Source organism: Hemitrygon akajei, chromosome 21 (assembly GCF_048418815.1).
Source record: "Hemitrygon akajei chromosome 21, sHemAka1.3, whole genome shotgun sequence".
Taxonomy (NCBI): domain Eukaryota; kingdom Metazoa; phylum Chordata; class Chondrichthyes; order Myliobatiformes; family Dasyatidae; genus Hemitrygon; species Hemitrygon akajei.
The window spans coordinates 46481086-46492480 of record NC_133144.1 but is presented as its reverse complement, the minus strand read 5'-3'; the positions used below and the strand labels follow the sequence as shown (position 1 = coordinate 46492480).

The following is an 11395-nucleotide window of genomic DNA, read 5'->3' as shown; positions in this document are numbered from 1 at the left end:
CAGCAAGTTAGTTCGGCTTCCGCGTACCACGTCACGCAGGCCGTGCCGGTTCACCGGGACCTGAGCAGCCGCTTCCCCTGCCTTTGCCTTAACGATTCGCTTCTGTCGAGGTTAGGGCGGAGATGTAATAGGAAAATTCTGTTCTGTCGTGGGTGTCGATGTCCGAGGCAATAAGTGAGTCGGGGTCTGCCGGTGTACCCACTGACCATCACCAGCCGCCGTGGTATCCAGGTCGCCATTTTGGATGTGTTGGAAGTTGCCCTGAGGGGTAAGTCAGCCAGTCTCAGTCTGTCTGTTTGTTGATAATCCTGCCATTCTCCCTAGTTACCACCTCCCAGGTCCTTCCTCTTCACGGTGCAGCACAGTGGTATGGCTTGATTTGCAATCCCCCCCCCCCCCCCCCAAACCGTTTTCTCCACTTAGCAAAACCTCCATCCAATTTCAAGGACTAGGCAGAGGTATTGTCTTGCCCCTTGCCAGAGTCTTTCCCGATTCTTGTAAGAGGCTCCAGTTGGTGTGGACGTGGAGGGACTTTAATGGGATATTGTCAGGGAATAGGAGATTTCAGTGACATGGAGGGAATGGAGGTTTGGGTTCCAGATTCAATCTAAAGATCAGACACGTCTCTCAATTTAAAGGCACTTTGGGAAGGGCATTAAATGCTGCCCTTGTCATCTATTGTGAATCCACAGTAAAATTAGAAAATGCTAAGATTTAATAGATGTATTTGAAAGCCTGAATTATTTTGATAAGGAGAGGTGAAGGGATTGATCTTTCTAGTAGAAGGGTCAGTAACTGGGCTGGGCACAGATGAAAGATAAGTAGAACAGTCTCAGGTGGCCTGAAGCTTTTCTTTAAAATTTAAAGAACCATACTGCCTGAGAGAGTGACGGAACTGATTTGATGGGAAGTTTCTAAGGAGAACTGGACAGATATTTAAAAGGCAGGAATTCTAGTGTATTGCGGGAAGAGATGAAGAGTAGGTAGTTAAGTGTTATCAAGGACTAACTTGGGTTTGTTGTATTGAATAATGTACTGCTGGAATTTGTTCCAATATTGTATTATGACAGCAGTATAAGTTTTATATTGTGGTATTACTGTAATGAAATGCCCCAAGACTTTTACTTTAAAAAAAATGACATCTTTGTACACAGTGCCTCCTAGTTTGTGCTTCATATGAGCCTCCGTAATGTTGAAGAACAAATAACTCCAAATCAGGGTATAATTGTCCCAATTTTAAAAATTGAATAATTTAATCCCAGACTAATACAGAATGAGCAACAGATATGAAAATTTGATAATTAATGTTGATTCCTTCTAATGAATAGTACACTGGGCCACACCCTCATCTAAGAGGTTGTTCATTTCAGACCTTGGACAAAATCTTGACTGACACTTTCTAATGTCAGGGGTAGTCCTTCACATGAGACATTATTCACACTCTTGGACTCGCATGGCTCTGTTTGAAGAACAGCAGAGTCCCTGATGTATAGGGCAATATTGGTCATCTTATCAACATTAGGTAAACAAATTATTTGACATTGCCATATTGATATTAATGCTGCATTTTGTATTTTAAAACTCTTTTAAAAGTACTTCATTTGTCTTCCAGGACATTGCGATTGAGAAAGGTGTGAAGTTTAATCTGGGCTAGAATATAAACCATTGTAATTTAGATAGACGGAGTTGGCATTGATTGCTGTTGGTTTTTCCTGATCAGCAGATTTTTAGAGAACTAATCCCTTGTCACTGTCATATACCTTTGGTCTTCTAGTAAAACTCAATTTTCCATTAAAATTGTTTACATGTTGCTATTACATGTTTTTATTACCCCTGTTCTTGCTGACCTATTCTGCCTTCTATTTACACTCCAACAGCGATTAGAATTATCTCCTGTTCTACCTTACATTGTCTTACCTTCTATCTGTGCAACCTGTTCTCCATCTCTACATATCAGTATAATTTAGGCCACAATTTTATTTTTCTTTTATTTAGTTTTGGGATCTGAGCATACCAGCACTTAGTGATGGTAAGTTGTCAAATTGCTGCAGTTCTTGTAAAGATATGAACACAGTGCTAATGGATGGAGAGCTCCAAGTATTTAGATGTGACAGTGAGGAAGGAATGGTGATTTATATTTTCAGGTCAGGTTGAATGTGGAGTAGCCAGGGGGAGGAAATGGAGTGTATTTTATAGATGGTACACTACAGCCAATGTGGCTGATGGTGGAGGGAACAGATATTTGGGGTGATTGTTGTACCAATCAGACAGACCACTTTGTCCTGAGTGGTTTTTCATCCTGTTGATGTGCCTTGAAGAGGTAGGAAATGCAATGGACTGACAAGAGATGAGTTACCTACTTGCTTCTTGTGTCCAGGTGCTGAACTGCTTTTGTAACCGTGGTGTAGGAGCAAACTGAAAGATCACATAGAGTTGGTGCTTGAATAATGGGTGACTTATTAAAAGCTGCTGCACACAAGGAGACCAGCTACCTGAGCATCAATTTGGTTAAGCTTTTACATTCTCAGATGGTGAGATTACCAGTAAAACTATATTTTGATAAGAATGGCAGCCAGAGGAAAACGTAATGAAGTAACAGGCTAGCTCCTGATTGCCAAATGAATGATTGACCACAGGTCTCACAGTGAATCTAATTTTCTATTGCAACAATGGATGCACACTATAATTAGTGAAGTTCCTGAAACTTGGGTGTTGTCATTGTTGCATTCCATGTTTCTACTTTTATCTGTTAGCACAACAGCACAATCCACATCACTATTTACTAATCATTAGTCCTTATTCTTTCCCCTACAATACATGGTATTCATGCAACTGAACAAATCGAGTTTCTGGTCAATTGATGACAGGGCTACCATTGTTCTCGGCCTCATCAAGTTCCTGGATGTCAACATCTCAGAGGATCTATCTTCAGCTCAACTAATTGATGAAGAAGGCACATCAGTGGCTTTACTTCATTCGGAATTAAGATATGTCATCAAAGAATAGTAAATTTCTACACATGTACAGTGGAGAGCATTCTGTCTGATATGGAAGCTCCAATTCACAGGATCAAAAGTGGTGACAGAAGCTTGTAGACTTGCCAGCTCTGTCCCAACATTGAGGACATCATGAAACACCAATTTCTGAAGAAGGTGGCATCCATCATTAAGGACCTTCACCACCTGGAACATGCACTCCTCTCAGTACTACCATCAGGGAGGAAATTAGAAGCCTGAGAACCCACACTCAATATTTTAGGAGCAGCTTCTTCCCCACTTCCATCAGAATTCTCAATAGTCCATGAATTCAGGAATACTACCTCACTCTTCCTCTTTTGCATTTCTTTTTTATTGTGACTTTCATCAATTTTTGTCTTGCACTGTCCTGCTGCCACAAACAAAATAACAAATTTCATGACAGAAGTTCAGTGTCTATTAGTTTGTGTTAACAATAGCAGTGCATCAGTGTGTTCTGGATCATTATTGACTTATGAAGTGAAGAATAAATTTTAAAATGTAATAACTGCAATTGAGAATCACTATCACAGTACCAAAAACATACCATTTACAGCACTGGATATATTTGCAATAGACTAATCAATAAATAATGACAATTTTTATCATCGAGGATATTGATCTTTTTGTGAATCGACAATAAGAAGGGCTTGAAAACACAGTGCCTATGTAATGCACTGTCAGGTTTCACTGCTAATGTAATGGTTTCTCTGTAGCAGCAGTATTTGGTTATGACTAGAGATAACAGGGGCTTTGGAATGTGCGCCATCCAATGAGAGGCATGTTTTTCTTTCTTGTGTGCTCGAGAGAAGATTTTGTGGGTTTTTGTTTGGTAGAAGATGCCAGAACGGGGAAGTCGTAGTCTACAGGACGGAGTGGATTTGGAAGGGGGTTGGAAATTGACGCCTGGGGGAAGTCAATGGAAAACGAACAGACGGGATAACTGTGTGCTCCAACGTTGTGCACTAGACAGTTTCATGAGAATGGGCCCTTTTTCTTTTTTGTTTCTTCACTAACCCTGTAGTTGATTTAAGAATTATAAAGCATATTGTGTACTGTTTGTTATTTAGTGGTTCTGATTTGTAACAGGGGAACACATCGCGCATCATACACCCAAACAAGGTTTGTCAAGTTTGGCTGGGCATGAGTTGGTCTCTCCTTGGAGTAAGCCACTTGCCGAACCTGAGGGTTACAATTGTGGGGCCTTGTCTGGGAGTGATTTCGTTGGATGTTGTGTGATTACCCTGAGCATGGAACCAGTGGGGTAGAGATTCGTACTCCGGATGAACTGTTAATTCACCTGTTAAGTATTGTTAAGTTATCGGCAAAGTTACGGAGGTTTGATAAAATGGCAGGTGCAGCTCTCATTTTAATGCAGACCGGCGTTGATGTAGTGGCAACGGGGTGGGCTGAATCACAAGTTGCATTTCCTGTAGCTGGGGGTTGAGATTTCAAAGGCAGGGTTCTATCGTTTCTGAGGAGTGAGGGGAAGGAGTGGTCGGATTTGGAATATCTAATTAGTCCCCGTCTCCCAGGGAAGAATGAGAATTCTGAGTTAGTATCCACCATTGCCTCTCTGGCGAATAAATGGAAAAATGCCCAGTTTCAAAGTCCCAGCTATGGTAGGCTTCGCCTATTTTCAGGAACGAAGCCCACCTCTAAAGGGGAAGAGGAGTATGAGACTTGGGCAGAGCAGACCTCTCAGTTGTTAGATGAGTGGCAGTGCTCTGATGATGTAAAGTGACAGAAATTGGTTGAGAGTTTGAGTGGCAGGCTCCCAATGTTGTGAGAGGTGTCGGGTTGCGGTATCCCCTTGCAACTGTGGGTGATTACATGTGAGCACTGGAAAATGTCTTTGGCACGACAGGAAGCCCAATGGAGCTCATGGCAGGCTTTCAGAATATGCATCAGGAGAAGGGGGAGAAGCTTTCTGCCAGCATCTTTTTTCTAGAAAGGCAGCTGAATTGTTTGTGATGCAGAGAGGCCATTTAGGCGGCTGAGGTGGCTCAGTAAAGAATGGACCAGATAGCAAAGGGTGCCCAGTCCTAGGACCTGATCGCTTGGGGTCTTTGACTGTCTCGTAAAACGTGTCCCCCCTCCCTAGTTTGTTGAACTGATCAGAGAAGTACGAGAGGAGGAGAATGCGTCGGAGGTGTCTGGTGGTCCCCTGCGGTGAAGTGACCACGTGATAGCCTGCCCTGGGGAGTGGTAGAGGAGATTGTGGCAGAGTTGAGAACTGAGATGTCCTGGTTGTTATCAGTGAGTGTGACACCCCCACCATATGATGGAGCTGATTGGGAGGGGGGAAATCCCCTAATGGAATGAACAATAATGAACAATGCGGAGGGCTTCTAGCAGCTGGTGTCATGCGAGAAGGAGAGTGAGCCCCTGGGTACCTAAGCAGGGAGAGTCGTTGGGAAAACTTAGAGGAGACCCAGTGAGGGAATGGGCTGGCGACTCTGGGGGAACCCATTCCTAGCAATATACCAAGGAACCCCTGAAAGCAAAAGACCCTATTCCTGAAGACTTAGTGGGTCCATGCTCCAGTGTATTGTTATGGATAGAAGGTATTTATGCTAAAGCCATACTCAACACTGGGTTGCAGGTCATGTTGCTCTACTGTTCGGTTTACAACTGGTATCTGATGCATTTACCATTGACACCTTGCAATGCACTGGAGATCTGGGGGCTTAGTGCTGGTGATTATCCACACGATGGTTATTTGTCAGTGAAACTGGAGTTTTCGGAGGCCGATGTAGGAGTGGCTGAGGTCCTTGATACATTAGTGCTGGTTTGTCCGGACTCTGCTGAGACAGGCAGTGTTTCCATCCTGGTGGGGACGAGCACTCCTCTGGTGAGGAGGCTGATGGGGGCCTGCAAGGAGAATGCTGGAGAGAGCTTTCTGGGAACATTGTCCATGTACCCAGTGTTTCGAGCTGCTTTTGAAGAAGTGCGTGGCTACATTGGGCCGGATACTGACTTTAGACAAGGGACTGTGTTGTTCATCCAGTCGAAGCCAATGGTGTTATGGCCTGGGGAAGTAGCAAGAGTGATGGGGACCCCCAGATTTCCCGGAATGCCTGATTGAGGGGCCCTCAGTGGACGCTCCGGAAGACCACGAGGGGGAGTTGGGATTTCCTGCTGGGGTACTGGTGAGGCCCAAACTGCAGAAGCCCTCGGTTGTACAGGCTAGCAGGGTGGCAGTGATTGTCACGAAGTCTATGAAGAAGGAGGTCACCTTCAAGCGGGTGATGTCCTTGGCACATCTATTCCCAGTGACCGTAATGTCTCGTGACCCTGTGAGACAAGCTGAGGAGAAACTATTGGAAAAGGGCCGGGGTGGTGGTGGGGGGGGGAAGTTGACCACTGAGTAATTCAACTTCGGGGACTCTCCAGTTCCTGCAGATTGGAAGAGGAGGTTGGTATGGAAGATGTTGAAGCTGGAAGGTGTCTTTTCCAGTAACAAGTTTGATGTGGGTTGTTCCAAGAGCATTTGTCACACTATCCGGGTGACCGAGGACACCCCATTCAGAGAGAAATCACCGCAACTAGCCCCTGCAGAGGTAGAAGACATTCGGTAGCATTTGTGTAAGTTGAAGGAAGCTGGAATTGTCACAGAGTCCCGAAGCCCCTATGCATCTCCAGTAGTAGTGGTTGGAAAGAAGAATGGGAAGGTAAAGATGTGTGTGGACTATAGGGCTCTGAACAGGTATACCGTCCCTGACCAGTATACGGTCCCAAGGATCAAAGACACGCTGGCCTGTCTGAGTGGTGCGAAGTGGTTCAGTGTGCTGGACTTGAGTGGATATTACCAGATCTCCTTGAGCGAGGCTGAAAAAGAGAAGATGGCATTTATGTCCCTTGGGATTCTTCCAGTTCGAAAGGATGCCCCAGGGCATATTGGGAGCCCCTGCAACCTTCAGCGGGTCATGGAGAAGATGGTGGGGGATATGGACTTGCTTGAGCTATTAGTGTATCTGGATGACCTCATGGTGTTTGGAGCCACCTTGGAAGAACATGAAGCGAGGCTACTGAAAGTGCTTGGCTGTGTGAAAGCTGAAGGGTTAAAACTTGCCCTGGACAAGTGCCAGTTCTGTAAGACGTCTGTTAGCTATGTTGGACACATAGTCTCATGGGATGGAGTAGCTACAGATCCATCTAAGATAGAGGCAGTGACCTTCTGGCCAAGGCTCCATACTGTGAGTGCTCTGCACTCGTTCCTTAGGTTCTGTGGTTGCTACCAGAGGTTCGTGAAGGGCTCATCGAAAGTGAGTCACCTGTTGAATCAGATTCTGTGTTTACTCTCCCTTGGGGGGGGGGGGGGAAGGAGAGGAGGGTAGAGAATATCTTAGCCCATCAGAGCCCTTTGGACCAAGGTGGGATGTGAAATGTGAAGAGGCCTTTCAGGTGCTGAAGGAGCTGCTGACCCAGGCGCTGGTGCTGGCTTTTGCAGACCCCCACTTGCTGTATGTGCTGCATATGGATGCTAGCCGAGAGGGCTTAGGGGGCTTCCTGTATCAAGATCAGGGCACCAGGTTGAGACCTGTTGTGTTTGTCAGCCGGAGTCTCGCCCACCGAGGGGAAAAACTATCCCATGCACAAATTTTGATTCTCTGGCGTTGAAATGAGCTGTAGTGGATAAGCTGAATGACTGCCTCTATGGTGCCAAGTTTAAGGTGAGACGGACCACAGTCTCCTAACGTATATCCTGACCTCGGCGAAATTGGATGCCACAGGCCATCGGTGGTTGGTGGCATTGTCTATGATTTCAGCCTGAAGTACCGGCCGGGAAGGAGGAACATTGATGCGCATACTTTCTCCTGACGTGCGCATGAGGGGCTGGACAGATATGAAGAGTGAGAGAGCGTTCCTGACCCGGACGTCAAGGCCATGTGCCAGTTTGCCACCACGGTGAAGGCAGAAGGAAAGCAGGGACAGGATTGAGAGGTAGATCAATTGGGAGCTTCTGATGACATCATTCCACAAGGTTACTGCTTTGAAGACAAATTAATTGCCAGAACTGAGTTCTGGGGAATTGGCAGCTTCTCAGTGAGATGACCCGGGCATCTCAGTACTATTTGGTCAGCGGTCGAGAAGGCAGACATGGCTCAGGTGGAGAAGACGAAACACACCATGGCGCCCCCATTACTGAGAGAATGGGCCCGGTTGGAGTTGCGGAACTAGATCCTATGCCTGGTCACGTCACCTCCGGACCGACCTCGGCATTCCTAGCTGGTTCTGCTGGGAGAAGTATTGGAGAATTGTGTTGAAGTCACTTCATGATAATTTTGGACATCTGGGGGGTGGAAAAGATCTATGGATTGCTCAGAGACTGGTTTTACTTGCCCCGAATGAAGTCTGAGGTCAAAGAATACTGCAAGTCATGCATTCGATGCATATGGTGGAAGACGCTGCTTACGTGGGCAGCTCCCTTGTCCCATTTGCAGAGTGTGGGGCCCCTGGACCTGGTATGTATGGATTTCCTGTCAATAGAACCCAATGTCAGCGACACAGCAAATGTCTTGGTCATCACAGATCACTAACCCAGATATGCGCAGGCTTTCCCTACCAAGGACCAGAGGGCATCTATGGTGGCCAAAGTGTTATGGGAGAAGTATTTCATTTATTGTGGCTTCCCCAGGTGGATACATAGTGATCAGGGACAGGATTTCGAGAGCAGGCTCATCTACTGGGCGTGCTTGGAGTTGAGAAGTCAGGACCACGCCCTATCACCTGCAGTGTGATCCCTGGCCTGAGAGTTTAACTGGACCTTGCTAGACATGCTCGGGACCTTGGAGATCAGTGAGAAGAGCAGCTGGTCCACAGTTACAACTGTACCTGAAATGAAGCTACAGTGTACTCTCCATACTAACTGATGTTTGAGTACGACGCAAGGTTGCCCATTGACCTTTGTTTTGGGACTGATGAGGGTGACTTACTGCCGAAGACTTATCTGAAGTATATATCTAATATTGGAAGGAAGCTGAAAAGGGCTTGTGAATTAGCTGGGGTAGCGGCTGCCAAGCAGAATCAGGGAAACGAGGAGGTAAAGCTGAGGTTCTCCCAACATCTGCCAGGAGACCGAATCCTCATAAGGAATTTGGGGCTACTTGGGAAGTATAAGTTGGCTGACCGCTTGGCAGCTACTCCCTATGTGGTGGAGATCTAGATGCCAAACCTACCAGTTTTCTGGGTGAAACCAGCGAATAGGAATGGGCCTGTTAAGATTCTCCATCAGAACCACCTTCTGCCTCTGGGACAAGAGGTGCAGGTAGACCCAGAGCCCTACCTGAAGCATACGCCTAGTAAGACGACTATGCAGCAACGCGGGGTGACTGCAGGGCCAACAGCAGGAGAGGTTAAGCCGGCCCCCACCCCTGAGAGGATACTGATTCAGAGGATGAGGACCTGGATGTGTGGTATATGCTGCCTTTAACTAACTCCCCATTGATTGAGGAAGAGACTCCCAGCTTTTCTTATCTGCTGAGTCAGGTGAAGTTGTGGGGGCTATCAGTGGACAGCCTGGGTTACAGTGGGACTCTGCAAGGGATGAAGCGGGGCTTGGCCACGGAACAGAGGGGTCCGAATTGCAGCTGGGCACGAGTGATAGGCCGGTGGAAACCTCACCAGGTAGACCAGAAGTATCCCCAGTAGTGCCTGAACCTGAAGAGTTAGGTGAGGGGGAATGGAGGTGAGAGAATTAGGAGTCCACTGGATAAGCTGGTCTTTGTAGCATTGGGGGAACAGTATGTGGCCCCTACCATTCTGGGGAGCTATGTCACTGCCTTTTACACCTGGGTTGGACTTTGTGCTTTGCAGGAAGTGTTGGCAAATTATCTCAATTTCATGAGGACATGACTAAATTTGGTGGGGGGAAGAGTGTAACGCTTCACAAGGTTTTGCTGCTAATGGAATGGCCTCTTTGTAATGTTTCACTACTAATGTAATTGTTACTCTGTAGCAGCAGTGTTTGGGTTATGAGTAGAGATAACGGGGGCTTTTGAATGTGCGCCATCCAATGAGAGGTGTGTTTTCCTTTCTTGTGTGACTGAGAGAAGGTTTTGTGGGTTTTTGTTTGGTGGAAGATGGAGAGAGAAGCTGCCAGAATGGGGAAGTTGTATTCTGCAGGATGAAGTGGATTTGGAGGGGGGTTGGGAGTCGACGCCTGGGGGGGGAAATCGATGGAGAACAAACAGATGGGAAAACCTTGAGCTCTAATGTTGTGCATTAGACTGTTTCATGAGAATGGGCCTTTTTTCATTTTTGTTTCTTTACTAACCCTATAGTCAAATTAAGAATTATAAAACTAAATTGTTTAATTGTATATTGCGTACCGTTTGTTATTTTGTGGTACTGATTTGTAATGGGAACTCATCGCGCATCATCTACCCAAACAAGATTTCTCAAGTTTGGCTGGGCCGGAGGTGGTCTCCCTTTAGAGTAAGCCGCTAGCTGAACCTGAGGGTTATTTTTTATTGTTTTTCAACATTGAATTACAATGGATTTAATTTGGATTTTTTTGACACTGATCAACAGAAAAAGACTCTTTCATATCAAAGTGAAAATGGATCTCTACAAAACGATCTAACTTAATTACAAATATAAAACACAAAATAATTTATTGCTTAAGTATTCACCCCCACCCCCTTTAATATGACACACTAAATCTCACTGGTGCAGCCAGTTGGTTTTAGAAGTCACATATAGGCAGTCCCCGGGTTATGTACGAGTTCCGTTCCTGAGTCCATCTTTAAGTCAGATTTGTACTTGAGTTGGAACAAGTACATCCGGTATTATTTAGCGTCAGTTAGTCAAACATTTGTCTTAGTATATAGTACATATTGTACCTTTCTATGCATATAAAACACTTAAGAAACATATGTATTCCAATAATTAAACCACTGCGTTGCTTAGTAATAATAGTAGCTTTCATCGGGGCTGGGCTTTTCATATGCTACATTATTCTCATTTTATCCTTTAAAATGGTTCCAGTCGTTGACTGACTGTAGCCTAACGCTTGGTAGAAGGCACGTGGGAGACTGTAGTCAGCTGGAAGAAGGTTCAATGGTCTGATGAAACCAAAATTGAGCTTTCTGGCCACCAGACTAAATGTTATATTTGTCATAAGTCAAACACTGCACATCATCAAAAAACACAAGCACTACTGTGAAGCATGGTGGTGGTTACACCATGCTGTGGAAATGCTTCACTGCAGCAGGCCCTAGAAGGCTTGTGTAGGTAGAGGTCAAAATGTATGCAGCAAAATACAGGGTAATTCTGGGGCAAAGCCTGATGCAGTTTGCAAGAGAACTGTGACATGGGAGAAGATTTGTCTCCAGCAAGACAGTGACCCTGAGCATAAAGCCAAAGCTACACTAGAA

At 45.6% G+C, this 11395-nt stretch overlaps 1 protein-coding gene across 5 annotated transcripts in view; it reads left to right on the top strand.

Annotated features, from left to right (window-relative positions):
* The window catches only part of gbf1 (golgi brefeldin A resistant guanine nucleotide exchange factor 1), a 266769-nt gene continuing 255374 nt past the window's right edge, over positions 1-11395 (top strand). For all 5 annotated transcript variants that reach the window (XM_073025342.1, XM_073025339.1, XM_073025341.1 and 2 more), the window contains exon 1: positions 1-268. In XM_073025342.1, the coding sequence (XP_072881443.1) occupies positions 159-268 (110 nt within the window). In that variant the 5' untranslated portion in view covers positions 1-158. The remainder of the gene's footprint in view (positions 269-11395) is intronic.